The 19001-nt window shown below is 31.3% G+C and overlaps 1 protein-coding gene across 1 annotated transcript; it reads right to left on the reverse strand.

Annotated features, from left to right (window-relative positions):
• Positions 1-9872: 9872 nt before the first annotated feature.
• On the reverse strand, positions 9873-12114 carry LOC132634862 (protein SPIRAL1-like 5). The gene is made up of 2 exons (XM_060350978.1): positions 11776-12114; positions 9873-10285 (listed from the first exon to the last, which is right to left on the reverse strand). The coding sequence occupies exons 1-2, from the start codon at positions 12016-12018 to the stop codon at positions 10208-10210; spliced, it is 321 nt and encodes a 106-aa protein (XP_060206961.1). The 5' UTR covers positions 12019-12114; the 3' UTR covers positions 9873-10207.
• Positions 12115-19001: the final 6887 nt, after the last annotated feature.

Genomic DNA, 19001 nt, shown 5'->3' on the forward strand with positions numbered 1-19001 from the left:
TTGTTACTACTGGATCGTATCTCATATGTTATGAAGAATAATCTAAGGAGATTTATCTTTAAATATCTTTCAGATGACATGATAGGAGTAACGGAGCCATATAGTATCATCTAACACTTCTTCTCTGAAAATTTACATTGTATAGATATAATTTTTTTTGTGTGTATATGTACCATGTCTTGACCCCCTTCATTTTTTCGCATATTTATTTTTTCCTATTTTAACCCCTTGGCACATATTCTAATTCTGCTACTACCTGATAGAATAACTTTTTTTATATTGACATTGCATATAATTTATAACTTATTTATGTATACAATGTCAAGCTCAAGTAGTCGGCGTTTACCAAGACTCCTATGTTATAGAAATAAAATACACGAATTGTTGATAACTTAAAGCAACCAAAGACTGAGATAAACAAAAAATAAATGCTGCCTTGAATTTGTAGGTGAAAGAGTAGGCCAAAAACAACACGTTAATTATTACCTGCCCATTTTGTTTGTTAAAGTTGACGTCTGCTGCTAGTTTCATCACAATTACACAATGGTACGTATTTCCAAATTTACAGCAATATTAATTATTCCAACAAACCATATGGGTTAGTTTTTTCTTCTTTTCTTTTACTTGTTTTGGCATCTAGCTAGTAATTTCAACACTAGTTGAAGACCAAGAGTAGGATACCTCAATAGGCTTAGCTTCAAGGATTAAACGAAGCCTGTTCTCCTCCAAAAATGATAAACATTAAAAAGATTGCCGCCTAATTAAGTTTTAGAAACTTTAAAAATAAAAATTCTTTAAAGTTAACTATCCACGTTGTCTTCTTTAATTTTATATATTTGTGGGAATAGCCCATGCTAGGGAGAAATAAACAAACGCTAAAAGATCCAAAACAAGAACTCAGCTAGTGTACTTACCATTTAGGGTTGTCATGGAATGGACAGGATCCTTCCATTCTTTATCATGCGGTGGTGGAGCCGCATGTATCGAACGGGTTAGTTGAGACCCCTTCACTGAAAAATTCTATAGTATAGATAGTTATTATTTATTTATTTATTTATATATACTATGTGTTGAATCGCCTTGATTTTTTTGTAAATTAATCTTTTCATATTTTGATATACCGTCTTAGTAAAAATCATAGTTCTGTTACTGAACCAAGGATCTCAGGTTCAAGCATCGGAAAAAAAAATCTAGTTGAGAAAGTTTTCCCCCTTAATAGATCTATGCCGACAATACGGATTAATCGGGACAGTAGGTTCCGATCGACTGGTTATAAGAGCAAAACTAGTGTACTACCACTTAATTTTCTTTCTAATTATGGTTTCTTTGTGTCTACATATTTTAAGTTGGAAAAAAAGAATTAATATGGTCCCAATATTATTTATGTTTTATGTTTTTTTTTTCCTCATTGCTTGAAAGTCGAAAGCCAATGGGTACAAGGGAAGTTATGGAAAGGATTGCCACCTTTAAAAGTGATAAATTAGTGACCTCATGCTCATGGGACTCCACCTCTCATTCTCTGAACTATTCAATTGCTTTTTGCACCACGCCACCAAGCTATGTCGATCATGGTTTTGGCCTTTTGGGGCGTTTGGCACCATCCTTTATTAACTCAACAATCCCATTTCAGCAATTAAGTATCTTTCATTTGGTAAAAGTTTCACGTGGACTAGTATCTGATTATTTAAAAATGGAGAGCTTGTTGATATGGCACGAAAAATCTCACCCTAATTTCAATCAATCCACTACAAAGAAAAAATATATCTGACAACAATTTTTTTTTTTTGTTGTCGTAGATTGATTACTGTTGCAAAAAGTACTTTTGATAACAATTTTTTTTTTGTTGCATAAACTTTTCCCAACGGCTGTTATTGCAACAACGTGCAACAACTTTTTTTGTTGTTGCTAAAAATACTTTTTGCAACAATAATCAATACTATGACAACAAAATTAAATTCTTTGGCAACAAAAAAATTCATTTGCCAACAATAAAACTAATTTGTTGCCAAATATTAAATTTTTTGTTGTCATTTCTATACTTTCTTGTAGTGATCTTTCAGACATATATGGTGCTCAGGAACTGATTGTGCTAAAATAACCAAAAGATAGTCTTTATAGTGATATTGTTTGCATCGAACAAAATCAGTAAGTTTTACACCATTTAGAGTATCTGACACCCTATATATCGCTATCATTTTCTTTTCAACTGCCAATATAGGACTTTTTTCGCACCCAACAAATGTTTGATTGACTCCTCAATTTAGTCTGTCAAGAATTAAAGTCAATGTTGTATATTGAGACTTGAATAGTGGCCGTTACCATTCTCCTTAGCTCGAACTGCTTGATTAAAATCTAATGAAAAAGTATTGAGTAACATAACCTTTTTTTATATATATATTTTTTGTGTATCCCTAATTAGGAGTAATTATACTACAATTGAAAAAGAAAAGTTTTATTTACTTGACGAATGGTTAATGGTATTGTGGTCTACACATGCATGACGAGTTGGGAATTCCTTTGTTGGAATTTGCTTGCCATTGTTCATCTCGTGACTCATTTTCACCACCACAAGATTAGTGGTGGCAACCGGTTGGAACCGGAACCGGTTATGGAACCGGTTAGAAAACCGGCCGGTTCCGGTTCCAAAACCGGAACCGCCTAACCGGTTCCGGTTTAACCGGTTCCGGTTTACCGGTTTTAAACCTCAAACCGGAACCGGTCCGGTTTGGAGTGATTAAAATCTTTTTTTTTTTTTTTTTGTATTATATATATATATTATAGTATTTATTTGTATATTGTAGCTATATTTTCATATGTTATACAACTTTATAATTAAAGTTTAAATATTTACTGACTAACAGCCTAACAGTAAATCAGCAATACAGAATAATGCTTTTCGTATACATATATATGTATAACTTACATATACTTATATATAAATATGTACTATATACTATATATACTTATATATATGTATAACTTAATATATATACTATACATACTTATATATATGTACTATATACTATATATACTTATATATATATGTATAACTTAATATATATACTATACATACTTATATATATGTACTATATACTATATATACTTATATATATATGTATAACTTAATATATATACTAAATATATGTATAACTTAATATATATACTATATATATGTATAACTTAATATATATACTATATATATGTATATATATGTATAACTTAATATATATACTAAATATATGTATAACTTAATATATATACTATATATATGTATAACTTAATATATATACTATATATATGTATATATATGTATAACTTAATATATATACTAAATATATGTATAACTTAATATATATACTATATATATGTATATATACTTATATGTACTATATACTATATATAGGTATAGCTTAATATATATATATATATATATATATATATATATATATATATAGATATAACTTAATATATATACTATATATACATATCTACTATATATACAATATATACTTAATATATATACTAAATATATGCATAACTTAATATATATACTATATATATGTATATATATGTACTATATACTATATATAGGTATAGCTTAATATATATATATATATAGGTATAACTTAATATATCTACTATATATACATATCTACTATATATACAATATATACTTAATATATATACTATATATATATATAACTTAATATATATACTATATATATGTATAACTTAATATATATACTATATATACATATCTACTATATATACAATATATACTTAATATATATACTATATATACAATATATACTTAATATATATACTATATATATGTATAACTTAATATATATACTAAATATATGCATAACTTAATATATATATATATATATATATATATATATATATATATATAAGTATAACTTAATATATATACTATGTATACATATCTACTATATATACAATATATACTTAATATATATACTATTTTTTTTTTTAATTTTAACCGGTTTAACCGGTTTAACCGGTCCGGTTCCGGTTTAACCGGTTTAACCGGTTCCGGTTAAAAAAAATTTGAAACCGGACCGGTAAATTAATATCCGGTTAACCGGAACCGGTTAACCGGTATAACCGGTTCCGGTTCCGGTTCCGGTTTAACCGGTTCCGGTTACCGGTTAAACCGGTTACAGTTTAACCGGTTGACACCCTTACACAAGATGCAGTATCGTGAAAGAACTCTTTTTTCCTTAATATAACACACAAAAATTTATATATACTATGTCCATTTGTTCCCATTCGCCCACCAATAATAGTGCACTTCCAAACATCCAATTATTTATGTCGGGATGGTGTTCATGGTCGGATCTAACACATTAGGAGTGGGACTAGTCACAGGCCGTGGTGTTTGTTTTTTTTTCCCTTTCTAAAATTGGTCCTACTTTTAATCTAATAGGATTATTGCACCGTATGGCCTTTTTTGAAGTTGCGTTTTCGAATTCGATTGATTTTGATAGAAAAAAGAATTCCATTTCACGAGTGGAGGGAGGTCCTAACTCCTAACACTACAACGACTTCATTTTGTCACAATGAAATAGAAGAAAAAAAAAATCTGTCTCGCTATCCTTTATTGCCCCGTATGGCATTTTTTGAGGCTACTGTTCAAATTTTTGTTCTCGTTTGATTAGTGTGCTAAATTTAGCCTCTAAAAGTAGTTATAGATGAAATTTTCTTTGTGCGAGCAAATATCAACTACTGAATTAACGAAGACAGAATTTAGATAGTAAAAAAGGCCAATTGTGCAAATGTCCCAATGTAATATATTAGCAATGTGTGGAGTCTCACTTGCTACTTCTAGTTCGAACAAAATAAATGTGTACTATATATAAAGTTTGATTTTAATATACTGACATTCTATAATAATTTTTACACAATCAAATCATTTAAAAGGTAATTATGGGTAATTGGTCATTATAACTTGAAGTAATAGCCTATTTATCTGTTACTACAGATTAAATTACGTTGATTATACGAAAGTTCCTTACACTACCGATAAATATAAATTAAATTCATCATCTATATTGGACTCACTTCAAATAAATTGCTTTGAATTGTTGATTCGATTGGGGAATGATTGATGGTGAATCTGTGACTAGGATAGTGACTAGTGGTGGGGTGATTTAAGCACTACATGGCCAAAATGACTAAATATTCTGTTTAAGCCCTGTCTTTTTCTGTTTAATTTTTTAAAATTTTCTAAAAGCTAATCTGCAGAATCACACTTCTCAGTTATGCAGAAATTTCCACATATCGTGAGTGAGTGGAAAACTCTGAGGTATGGGCTTGAAACATGGAACTTTGCACATTCTTGTAAGCAATATCTTAGTGAAGTTCCTTACATTATTTCCCACTAGAATCCAATTCATTTTAAGCTCTGCACCTACATTTATTTATTGAGTCGATGTAAACAGTGATTGCGAGTAACTAACCGTATATAGTTAGTGTATAATTTACCGGAAAAAAAGTAATAGTGACTTCGGCCGACTATTTGCGTAAAGATCCCAATATTTTTCCCACTATAAGTATGTTGGATCATTTTATATATTGATGTGCCACAGGTGATAAACTGTGGGACTTAAAACCAGATTTGTGTTTGCTTTTGTTTTTGTTTTTGTTTTTGTTTTTTGCTTTTTAGGGTTGTTCGATAGAATTGGTACAGAGTTTCTCTTTAGCAGATTAAAAATGATTAAACATTTGGATACTAGCTTGATCAAAAATTTATCAGAGACGAATTCTTATTTACTATTTTTAGTAATTATAACGAAGGTACGCCAAGAGAAGTTCAGGCCAACCTATGTTTTAGCAGCTGCCAAAGAAAAGACCACTTAATTCAGATAGGTTCTCGCAAGTGCCTTTTAAAGAGGACCCGACTATTTTCGAAAAAGTTACTATTTCTTAAAGAGAAAAAATTGTAAAACACAAATGTTAATTTGGGAACTGTATCCTAAGCTAATGGATCCAATAAATTTGTGATGAAGTGCAGCTTGCTAGTTGCCAGTGCTTTAGGCCTGCCAATTTTGTGGTTTGTTTATCAATTCACACTAGCCTTTTAGCCCAAATGGGCCTTGCAGCCTTTTAGCCCAAATGGTCGGCAAATTCATCACTTGAACTCCCTCATGGAAAAGTTCTTGCAAGTTAGAATGGTATATGAAATATATATAGGAGACAGCTAAGAATTTCTTTTATATATCTTCACTTATTTGGCTAATATTTTTCAAATCTAAGTTTATTTGAGTTTTCAAGAAAAATTTATCTAGTATTGATGTTATAAATATTGCATGCCTTTACGTATTATTAGTAACTGGACAAAAGTTTCCTAGAAATGGAGAGCCCTTTAATTTGTTTTGTTTTTTTGAATCCTTCTTACTTGCTTACCTGTAGCTCTCTTGCATATCCTTCTTGCTTGCTTACCAATAGCTTTCTCATCTATCTTTCTTGCTTGCTTACCTATAGCTCTCTTGTCTTAATGACCAATATGTAATATAATTTTTTTTTTGACTTATACTATTTTAGTTTTCCTGTGATAAAAGGTATCAGTAATATTTTTCTTAGGTTTTTCAATAATGCATATCATAAACATTTACATGTGATTACCTTACATATTTCTACCCGAGCCAGTATATTGAATTTAAAAGTTATGTACTTATGATGTAGAAAATATTTATACAATTTGGTCACTAATAGATAATGACAAGTAAATCTCTACGATAGGTATTGATGGATTAATTGCTAACCTGATATAAACAATAACTAACATGTTCAACTATAGAGGGACTTCTTTTGGGGTGGTCTTTAAATTTTGTCCCTCATATTTGTGGTCTTTAAATTTTGCCCCTCATATTTGAGGTCTTTAAGTTTTGCCCTTCGCTTGGAAAGGTGGGCGAATACCTGAGGTTCTAGGTTCGAGCCCCCGCTCAGGCATAAAATTAAAAAAAAAATCGCAAGGCAGGGCTCCGGCATACACGCCTTAAGGAAAAACTAAAGTTATGCCGGATCCGGCATAACTAAAAGTCTGCCCCATAAGACAGAACTTTTCCTTAAGGCATAGTTTAGTTATGTCTCATGGGACAGACTTTTAGTTAAGCCATAACCAAAAGTATGCCTCATAAGGTAGAACTTTTCCTTAAGGCATAGACTTTGCCTTATAAGGCAAACTTTTAGTTATGCCTTAAGGAGAAGTTCTGCTTTATGGGGCATACTTTTAGTTATGTCTTATGCGGCACACTTTTAGTTAAGGCATAACTAAAAGTATGCCCATAAGGCGGAACTTTTCCGTTAGGCATAATTAAAAGTTTGCCTTGAAAAGTAAAAATAAAATAAAATATATGCCTCAAGGCAAAGTCTACCCCCTCCGGCAGACTTTAGTTAAGCATAGCTAAAAGTCTGTCGAAGGGGGCAGAGCGAATTTTTTTTTCTTTTTTTTCTCCTCTTTAAGATCAGATGGTAGTTAATCAGATGGCAGAGCGAAATTCAAATTTTGCCTTGCGATTTTTTTTTAAATTTTTGACTGAGTGGGGTTCGAACCCGAAACCCATGGGTTTTAGGCGAAAGGCAAAAATTAAAGACCACCAATTTGAGGGGCAAAAGTTAAAGACAGCCCCAAAAGAAGGGCCATTCGCACCGAAAAGGACACTACCTAGCCATTAGAAATTTGTTGGGCCCATGTTTGCGCTTAATACCGCGATCTGCCCTTTCGGCCCAAACTATTCCCAGGTGCTAGCCCAGCAACCCATTCACTACCAAAAAAAAAAATCACTTTTTTTGTGGCGACTTTTCAAACAGTCGCGACTAAAGGTTCACTAAAAAAGATCAGACGTTTTTGTGGCGATTTTTAGTCACCACTAATGGTTCACTATAAAAAAAAAATCAAACTTTTTAGTGGCGACTAAAGTCAAAAAGTAGCCACTAAAGGTCGACTAAAAAAAATCCATATTGAACCTTCAAAATATATCCCAAAACATGTATAATATGTGTATACTTATACGTTGATTGAGCCTTCAAGAAATATCCCAAAATATGTATAATATGTATATATTTATACGTTGATTGAGCCTTCAAGAAATATTCCAAAACATGTATAAAATGTGTATGATATGTGTATAGTTAGTAAGTATACGTTGATTATACAATTATTAAATAGAAATTATACAATGATGATACATTTTCAAAACACATACTGTAGGGATACATATTCTATACAACAATGATACAGTTTCTATACATATGACAAATTTTCTATGCAACAACGATATAATTTTTGTACATATGTTGAAATTAGTTGAAAAATGGCTAGAAATGGAATTATTTTAAAAAGATTAATAAAAATGTCTTTTAAGCTTCTTGGGCAATACGGTTGTCAATAGTTTGGACCAGATGGCCATTTGTATATTTTTCCCAACTATATATGCAGGTATGTGTTTAAATTCTGTGTCATTATAAGTGTAACAGATTTTACACCATAATCTTAATAACACGCTTGATATGATAACTTGAAAATAGAAAAGTAACTACTCCCACAGATTACATTGACATAACGGTATATAATTTTTTTGTATTGTCAGAATATATAACTTAGACACTGGAGGTATTTGTAGAGTGTAAATGATGTTATGTTAGCACCTTTAAGAAACTGGACAAGTAGGGCACCAAGCAGCTTGTAATTCCACCCGTGTCTGAAGGAGTGGACAATCTTGAACCTTGACCATGCAAATCTTATCTCTAATCAAATAATCACACACTATGCATAAGTCAAGATCCGCTTGTGATTAATTTGCATCACAAAAACGATGTGAATGCAGAAAATAATTAATTAACTACCATCAAATAATATATTCTACATGACAAAAATGGCAACGTCTACAGAGTGAGCCACTGAAAACAAGGCTTTAGTGATCATGTCAAATTCCATTAATTATTGTTCTTTTCCAGGTGGAATTTGTAGTTCTTTCATGTGTGAGACATAAGAGATGATCACATAGGTTTCTTCAAGTGTTCTTCCCTATGTGTTGATCAGGAAAAGGTCGGACCACTTTGAGTACACAGTATTACCTTGCATATTGACATGAATCTTTGAATTCGTGACATTCTGATTGCACAACCACAACTTTTATTGTTTCGCTAAGGCTTCCTTCACCATAAACATATATATATAAGAAGAAGAATGAAATTAATATTTGATGGGGAGGCCAATATAGCTAGGGGCGAAAAATTATACTGGATATATAAGGTCAAAATTATAATATTATATATATATATATATATATATAGTGGATATTGAATTCGCTCAGCTTTTTCGTGTGCATTTATTTACCTTTCGATATGTGAATCACATTCATAAAATCCTAGCTCTGCCACTGATGACTAATGGAATAGGGCCGCTGGGGAAGGGAGGGAGTAGGGTTTAGTCCAAGCAAAGGAGAGCAATATCCCCATTAATAAGGAATCCAACTGCATGAAAGGCAGTGAAAACATGTTTTTATTGAGAGCTTGAGGGCATGAAAGGCAGAGAAAACATGTTTTTATTGAGAGCTTGAGGGCATGAAAGGCAGTGAAAACATGTTTTTATTGAGAGCTTGAGGGCATGAAAGGCAGTGAAAACATGTTTTTATTGAGAGCTTGAGGGCATGAAACTAATCCATTCCTAAATGTGGCCAACAATAAAGGAACATAAAATAGCTCATAGTTATTCAGAAAAGAGAAACAAAACACTGACACCATAAAAAACCACTATAGTTTATGAGAAGAAAGAGAATAATATATCTGGAAAATATTTGGTCAAAGCTCTTCCAAGATCAAATTGGGCCATGACAAACTCAGAATAAAGAAAGCAAAGACCCAAATATATTTCAATATAAATAATTTATTTGGAGATTATTGTTATAATACATAATACTGAAAACTTTACAAACCCTAACCAAATCTTCATGATGATCTTCATCACTCACAAACCAGATCTCACACAACCACACACACTTAGATGAATTAACAGACTACTAATACTAGCACACAAAATAGAAATATTAAAATGACAAAACGACAATGATTACTACGTCTCAGTTCCAAAACAATAGAGAAAGTGCAAATTACTGGGTAGTCCCTTATTCAAACCCTAAACTTCACCCGATATGCTTAGAAGTTAGGTCATGAAGAAACTTCAAGACTTATCTCCAAACAAGTAGCCCAAAGATGAATCTCCTCCTGGAACTGATTTCACCTTTGTCGATGGACGACCCTAAACATTTTAAAATACAATGAAAAAAAAAAAGTTAACAACTAGTATGAATGAATGAATGAACAAAAGGACGCACCATGAAGAAAACCTTCTTGAAAACCAAGATTAGCAAGTAATTAGGGTCGGCTATATGAATTCTTACTGACTATGTCGCCCTAATTAAGTTAATAACTTATATCAATATTATACAAAATAAACAGAAATGAAAATTACCAATTAATTTTTCTATATTTTCAAGCTACTGGCAAATACATCTGGTGAGAACTATGGGTGAATGAAAGGAAAAAAGAAAGCTATATGAACAAAACCTTCTTGAAAACCAAGAGCAACTACACCAACAAGGGGTCGGCTATATGAATTCTTACTGACTATGTTGCTCTGATTAAGCTAATAACTTAGATCAATATTATACAAAATAAACAGAAATGAAAATTACCAATTAAGTTTTCTATATTTTCAAGCTACTGGCAAATACATCTGGTGAGAACTATGGGTGAATGAAAGGAAAAAAGAAAGCTATATGAACAAAACCTTCTTGAAAACCAAGAGCAACTACACCAACAAGGGGTCGGCTATATGAATTCTTACTGACTATGTTGCTCTGATTAAGCTAATAACTTAGATCAATATTATACAAAATAAACAGAAATGAAAATTACCAATTAAGTTTTCTATATTTTCAAGCTACTGGCAAATACATCTGGTGAGAACTATGGGTGAATGAAAGGAAAAAAGAAAGCTATATGAACAACCCTTCTTGAAAACCAAGAGCAACTACACTAACAAGGGGTCGGCTATATGAATTCTTACCCACTATGTCGCTCTGATTAAGCTAATACCTTAGATCAATATTATACAAAATAAACAGAAATGAAAATTACCAATTAAGTTTTCTATATTTTCAAGCAACTGGAAAATACATCTGGTGAGAACTATGGGTGAATGAAAGGAAAAAAGAAAGCTATTTGAACAAAACCTTCTTGAAAACCAAGAGCAACTACACCAACAATGGTCTCAATCCCAAGCAAGTAAGTGGGGTCGGCTATATGAATTCTTACTGATCGTGATCGTGTCTATCTGTTAAGCTAGCCTCATATAAATATTACATAAAATTAAAATAAAAACAAAAATTACCGGAAGTTCTCTATATGTTCTTGCTGTAGGTAAATGAATCTGAGAACGGAGAACAAAAGAAAGCTACTTGAAGAAAACCTTCTTGAAAACCAAGAGCAACTACAACAAGTGTCTCAATCCCAATCCCAAGCAAGTAACTGAGGTTGTCTATATGAGCTCTTATTGACCATGTCGCTCTGGTTGTGCTAATAATCTCATATCAATAATATATAAAATAAAAGTAAAAATAAATATTACTAGAAGTTCTCATATTTTCTAGCTGACTGGTAAATAAATATGAGAACTGTGGACGAATGAAAGGAAAAAAAAAAAAAAGTTAAATGAACAAACGTTCTTGAACATAAAATCATACTCACAGTGACGAAAATTCCTGAATTTTGGCCCTGAGATTTTTGATAAGTAATTGAAGTAGCGTTAGAAATTTCTGATGGATTTTCATTTTCATCATCAATACCATAAGGTGGTGCCAAAACAGTGGCAGAAGGTGGAGGGTCATCAATCTTTTGTTGTTTTTTATCATCACCGCCAAAGAGATAGCCTAAGGAGCTTTGTCCTCCACCATAGCTCACACCTCTAGCTGAGTTTGGAGATTTCTCCATTAAAAATGATTTAAGGAAGAAAAGGGAGTTAAGCTTGGCTAAACCTTGTGTTTAATACTTTGCTTAGGAATATAAACTAGCCCTTTTCTCCTTGAAAGTGTGTTTGCCCTTTTATATTGGTTAGTGTAAATGTAATTAGGTCCTTTTCATCAAAAGCAACAATAAGTAGATGAGAGTAAGTGAACAATCAAAAATAAAAACAAGGACAAAAAAAAGGAAATTTTAGTAGGGTTTGGATATGAATTTGTTGATATTTTAAACAAATAGTAGTAGTAAATTTAAATTGAGAAAATGTATTTGGGAGTAAAGTTATGTTTGAATATGAAAATGCAAATTATGAAGTTTAATGAGTGAAATCTTGGGAAAACTTGAAAAAATTCCTTAGAAAACATGTTTTTTAATTTCAAAATTCCATATTTCAAGTTTGAAGTTAAGATAATAGATTAATTTGATAAGAAAATATTTATTTGAGATAATGTTCAAATGTTATATTAAATTTTTGAAATCAAATCTATGGACAAACAGGCGGTCCGGCTATGAGGCTGTAGAAAGCATAAAGGTGCCTTAGTAAACCATTATATGAGATGTGGTGGATGGATAAAATCTCTCTACCCTCAATGAGATATCTCGATTTTCAGCATCGGAAAGACTGGATAGGGATAAGCCTATCAATCGGTTCAGTTTGACCGGTTCAAACCGGTAACCGGATCGGTTAAACCGGAACCGGAACTAGTGGACCGGTTCAAGGTTTACCTTAGATTTTTTACCAGTCTGGTTTGTATTTTTTGGGACAGGTAAACCGAAACCGGCAGGTTAAAACCGGTTAGCCGGTCAAAAAAAAATAAAAAAATATAGTCGTTGCTGACTGGGTTGGACCGTTGGTCAACGGTCCATTTTGCAAAAATGGTCGTTGGCAACGGTTCCAAACTCCCCTTTTGGCCCCCCAACCCCCCAAACTTTTTTTTTTACACTTTAACCCATCCCTCACCCCTATATAAACCCCTCTCCATTTTCAATTTTAATCCACACCAATTCACTCTATAGCTACTTTGCAACAATTAGCCACTTTAAATTTCTATCAATTAAATATTATAAAGTTTTATTCTAGTTTCAATTATTAATTTTGCAATTATAAAAAAAATTGTTGGTGGAGTTGGTGATTTTGCAACAATCCGAAGTAGCTCCAAAGCTTTGGTGGATTTGCAATTCTAGCCACATTCACTATGTTGGAAATTAGTCCGGCAATTTGGTACCTTCGTTCCAACTCTATCGTTATTTTCCGCTATTTAATTCTAGCAATTTAATTTGTTGCAATTTATTTTCTTGTGATTTATTTGTGTGTGATTTAAATTAATTCTATTTAATAATGGCGAAGAGATTTAGACGTGGTGCCGGTAGTAGTGGTATTGTTAGAGGTGGGTTTAATGAGGAAATATTTGTGAACGAAACACCTAATTTAGGTATTGATATTGGTGGAAATAATCCACTTTTAGATCATGAGGTAATGCAACAACATTATACCGGCACTTATAATGAAATTGATGATGATGATGATGAAACACAAGCTCCCGAAAATTCCATAGGAGATATAGGTCCTGCACAATCAAATACACAAGACAAATCGCCAAGAACTCGTAAGCCAACTGCTAAAATTTGGAAATTTATGACTAAGGATAAGGAAAGACAAACACCTACATGTAATTTATGTAGACAAGAATTTGTTTTTAGGCAACAAACTAGTAAGGATGGTTGGACGGGTACACTAACGAGTCATATGAAAGATAAACATAAGGATGTTTGGGGAGAGAAAACGGTTTCAAATGTGGGGGTATTCAAATGACAATAGACCCACGAACCGGTAAAATTTTTAGCTATGACAAGAAAAAAGAGCATGTAGAAATAGTTAAAACGGTTGCTTTTAATGCTTTACCATTTTCCTTTTCTTCGGGTTTGGGGTTTGTTACTTATATTCAACGTTGTTATAATCTGTTATTTGAGAGTATTCCTAGAAGTACTTGTAGAGCGGATATTATAGATTTGTATAAAAAATATAGATTTTATTTGCGCCATGTATTTAATTCTTTAAATTGTAGTGTTTCTCTTACCGCCGATTTGGGTCTTAGTCTTAACAAGCTAGATATTTTTGCTATTACATGTCATTGGATTGCTGATAATTGAGTGATGCAAAAAAGAATTATAGCTTTTTTATATGATGAAGGGAAAGGTCGTCATCATTGAAAATTTATAGCTGACTCAATGTCTACTATTATGATTTTTTTTAACATTTATAGAAAAACACTTTGTATTTCTTTAAATAATGCTTCTAATAATACAAAGGCGGTTGGTCTTTTAAAAAAGGAATTAAACACTCCGCTAAAAATATTTTTCATGTGAGATGTAGTTGTCACATTTTAAACTTGATTGTTAGAGATGGTCTTGAGTGTTTTGAAGATTCTATTCAAAAAGTTAGAAATGCGATTGTTTTCTTTTTTGTAATGCTAATAGGCAAAAAATGAGATTTTAAGAATTCTTGTATGGAAAATGGCCTTAGACCTAGGAAAATTCAAGTAGAAGTTGACACTAGGTGGAACTACACTTACATTATGTTACAACAAACATATTTTTATAGGATTCTCATACAACAAGTTCACAATCATTTTAATACGGATAGTGATGATTGGTTAAGAATTACCAATTGGGAAAATGTTAAGGAATGTATTGAACGTTTACAAAAATTTTATAATGAAACTCTTGTTTTTTCTAGACAATTGTATCTCACGATGACCGGAATTTTAGCCTACTTAGCGGAAATAGCTAGAGTTTTACATGAGTATAAAGATAAATCCGGTTATCAAGCGGCTATTTTTAATATGACAATAAACTTTAAGAAGTATTTTTTTCCCATCCCAACTTTATTTATATTGGGTTTTCTTTTAAATCCTTGTTTTAAAATGTCTTATACTAGAGCATTAGTTGGTCAAATTTATAACTATTTACAAATTGACGAGCAAGTTGAACCATCTTTACAAGAAGCCAAGCTCGCTATTGATGCCGAGTTTAGAAAAGTTTTTAGTCATTATTCTAATTTGGAAGAAAGTGCTACACCCGTTGCTCCACACCCTACTACTTCTCGAAGTAGCAAAAGGGCTTGTCGGGTTTGTCAAATTTAAATGTTTTACATTCACATCCAACTCCTGCTCATAATGCAAACTTTGATGAATATCACCTTTATTTGATGCAGCCAAATGTGGATATCGCCCAACTAGATGATTTGGACATCTTAGCATGGTGGAAGAGATACAAGGCGAGTCATCTGGTACTTTCAAAAATGGCTCGAGATATCCTTACGGTTCAAATATCAATTGTGGCTTCGGAGAGTGCATTTATCCAAGGAAGGCAACAAATTGGAAACTATAGACACTCATTATCCGGATTTAGCTTGCAAGTACTAGTGTGCATTCGCGATTGGATTAGATCGGAGCGACGCAACCAAAACTTAGAAGGGGTGGAAGGCGAAGAGGAAGAGATTGAAGATTTGATAGCAAGTGGAATGAACCAAATGGAAGACTTTGAAGATATCTCCATGACCGAATATGATATGGCGGATATCAGCCAAATGATTGACATTTTTTGATTTTATTATTCTACTATTTCTTTGCAACTCATGTATTATTTGTAAGTTAAAAAAACTACAACTTGCAAATAAATGTTATCCATGAATGAATAAAATATATGGCTTATTGAGCTTTCTTCTATTTACTTGTGTTCAAATTTTTACTTATATTAAATTAGGAATATACCTAAAATATACTTATAATATACATCTACTTAAATTAAAAAATAGAAAGTTATATACTTGGAAAATAACTAAAATATGCTAAGAATATATTTATAATATAAATATACGTAAGTTATAAAATAGGAATTTATAAACTTAGAAAAAATTTAAGTTATAGTATACATATAACTTAAATATATATATATATATATATAGTATACATATAACTTAAATATATATATATTTATTTAAGTTACAATACATATAAGTTAAGTTTTTTCTGTTAGTTAAGTTATTTATAAGTTAAGTTTTTTCTAAGTTTGTAAATTTCTATTTTATAACTTAAGTATATTGATATTATAAGTATATTTTAGTTATATGTAGTATAACTTAAGCATATAACTTAATATATATATATATATATATATACATGTATGTTGTTAGTTAGTAAATATATAAATTTTACTTATAAACTTATATAGTATATAGCAATATACTAATAAATACTAATATATATATATATATATATATATATACTATACAAAAAACAAAACAAAAAAGGCTTTTTTTTTAATGTTTGGATTGGCCGGTTCCGGTTTCCATGTTTGGAACCGATTAACCGGAACAGGTGGTCGGTTCCGGTTTTTAGACCGGAAACTGGCCGGTTTAATAACCGATTACCGATCCGGTCTAAACCGGTTAACAGGCTTAGATAGGGAACATTTTTCTTTTAATAAATTTTACACAATGTAAAACTTAATTGATCTAATCAGTAAATACCCGATATACCAGATGATTTTAAAAGCAATGTGTTAATTGAAGAACAGTATCGCGAAGTTGTACATCCCTAATGCTGATAACGAAAATGCAGTACTTTTGAAGTGAAACATAAATTAATATGTAATAATAAATTTAATACTAAAAATCTTAAAGATTGAATTTATAAAGTTTAAATTCTGGATCTTTCTCGCGACAGACCTAAAGAGAATGTAAAGAAATGTAGAAATACATAGAATATCCTTACTTGTGATAAATGTTAGACCTCGGGTAGTTCGGACGGAGCTAAGTTCTTCCATACTTAACCATGTTTTTCTCTATTTGTTTGGTCAATGTTACCTGTCATTTTTGCTTGAACAGATATCATACGAGTACACCCTAGGACCCAGGTATATATTAGACATTCTAGGACCCAGGTATGGATTAGACCAATTCAATTTACCTACAACATAATTTTGTTCTTTCGTTTAGAGACAGGAAAAATAACAAGTACTAGTACTATATAAAGTATAAAATCTAAATTCTTCAATTAGCTGTCGGCCAAGGAGAATGAATAAAATAATGATCATGGCAGGAAAATAAACTGAAATGAATAAAATTATGACCATGACGGAAAAAGAAATTGAAAATGGTCTAGCTGGCATCATTCTACTTTGGGAACATATTAATGTAAATTAAATAAAGTGCAAATTATGATTCAGCTATTGTCAATGTCAATCAACTTTAACGCGTGATGGGTTAACACGTCAGAGCTTAAAAAAAGTTCATTAATGGTGTTAAATCAAGATAAGAAATTACTTTAAATAAATGAAAAGGTGATGAGTCATAGACTTGATTGCCAACAAACAGCAAATGGACCCAAGGAGTGAATCATACTATTTTTGAAAATGGGAAAACAAAAAAGGTAAACCTGAAAGAGCTAGTTTTACTTAGTAAGGAGCCGTTTGGACACGATTTCATCTCATGAGATAAAATTATAAGATAAAATCATGAGATGAAATCATATTTGGACATATAAATTGAATTTCTTAAGTTGTAGCTTTTTTTATAAATATAAAAACCTCACAAATTGTGAAAACCATCAAAATTTTCTTAATTCTTATACAATCTTACCAAATGAGTAAATCATAATTCATAATAAAATTAATACGCTACTAAAAGGCCTTTCTAAAAGATACAACATCAATTGATTAAACTTTAGTTCAATAAAAAATTTTTTTAACATGAATAGTAATGTAAATACTTTTTAATATTTAATACAAATAGTTGGTAAGCATGATTACTAAATATATCTATCAACTTATGGATCTTTTTTTACAAAACATAAATGTATGGGTCAAATTTTACATTTATATATTTTGAAATCATGATTTCAAATCCCAAATCATGCCTTTTTGGATGATTTGGGATTTCATCTCATGAGATGAAATCAGAGATAAAATCACATGTCCAAACGCTGATTTCATCTCATAAGATGAAATCGCCTGTCCAAACGCCTACTAAGAGAGAGTTCAGTTGGAAGGGTACTTGTAGGGCAAAGCCATTGATTTGATTCATCATCCTCTAGTTTAGTTTAGCCCAGTGATTGATAATGTAACATCGCTATCAGAAAATTGCGACGTAACGTCAAAATTTGGCTAGTTGGTATCGTCGATAAGAGATTTTCGATGAAAGATACATTGGAAACACAACCGACGACCCAAATTCTAACGGATTTCATTCAGAATTAGCAATTTTCTGGTAGTGAATATTTTAATAATAAATAAAGAATATTTTGATCCTAGTTTGTTCAAGTCCATTATATGAGTTTTACATATTCATTGCATGCATCACGTGCAAAAGTGATGTGTATTAAACATAATTTGAAGAGAAAAAAAAAACAGTGTGTAAAAACTTTTCCGTTAAAATGGGGGTCTGTCAAAGAAATTTCGATACAAGTCTCAGGGGCAAATTATATTAAGCCTTATCTTTTTAAACAAATTATTTGTTCTTTGAAACTGAAATTCTCTGAATCTTGTTTTTATCATGGCATAAACAGATGTGTCTTTTACAAGAATAAAAATAACTCCTAACAAATTAACCTGATACAATATAGGTATTAACAAAAACTAGTACTAAAAGTTAAGCTCAACTATGTTGGGTCACCTGTTGTACTTTATTCTTAGCCAACTATGGAATTTCGAGAAATTCTAGACCGTTTGATATTTACATGATTTGTAGTCTACCTCGGCCCTTTAAATATCTTCAATCATCTTATTATCACATGCATGACACATGGAGCAATACACATGATGTTTATATGATTTATCCTTTAGGCCAAATACATAGATAGCCTATTGAACACTTGTCCCAATTTTTCCTTTAGGCCAATACACTTGTCGCAATTTTTCCTTTAGGCCAATACATAGATAGCCTATTGAACACTTGT

This window comes from Lycium barbarum, chromosome 4, assembly GCF_019175385.1.
Source record: "Lycium barbarum isolate Lr01 chromosome 4, ASM1917538v2, whole genome shotgun sequence".
NCBI classification, from domain to species: Eukaryota; Viridiplantae; Streptophyta; class Magnoliopsida; order Solanales; family Solanaceae; genus Lycium; species Lycium barbarum.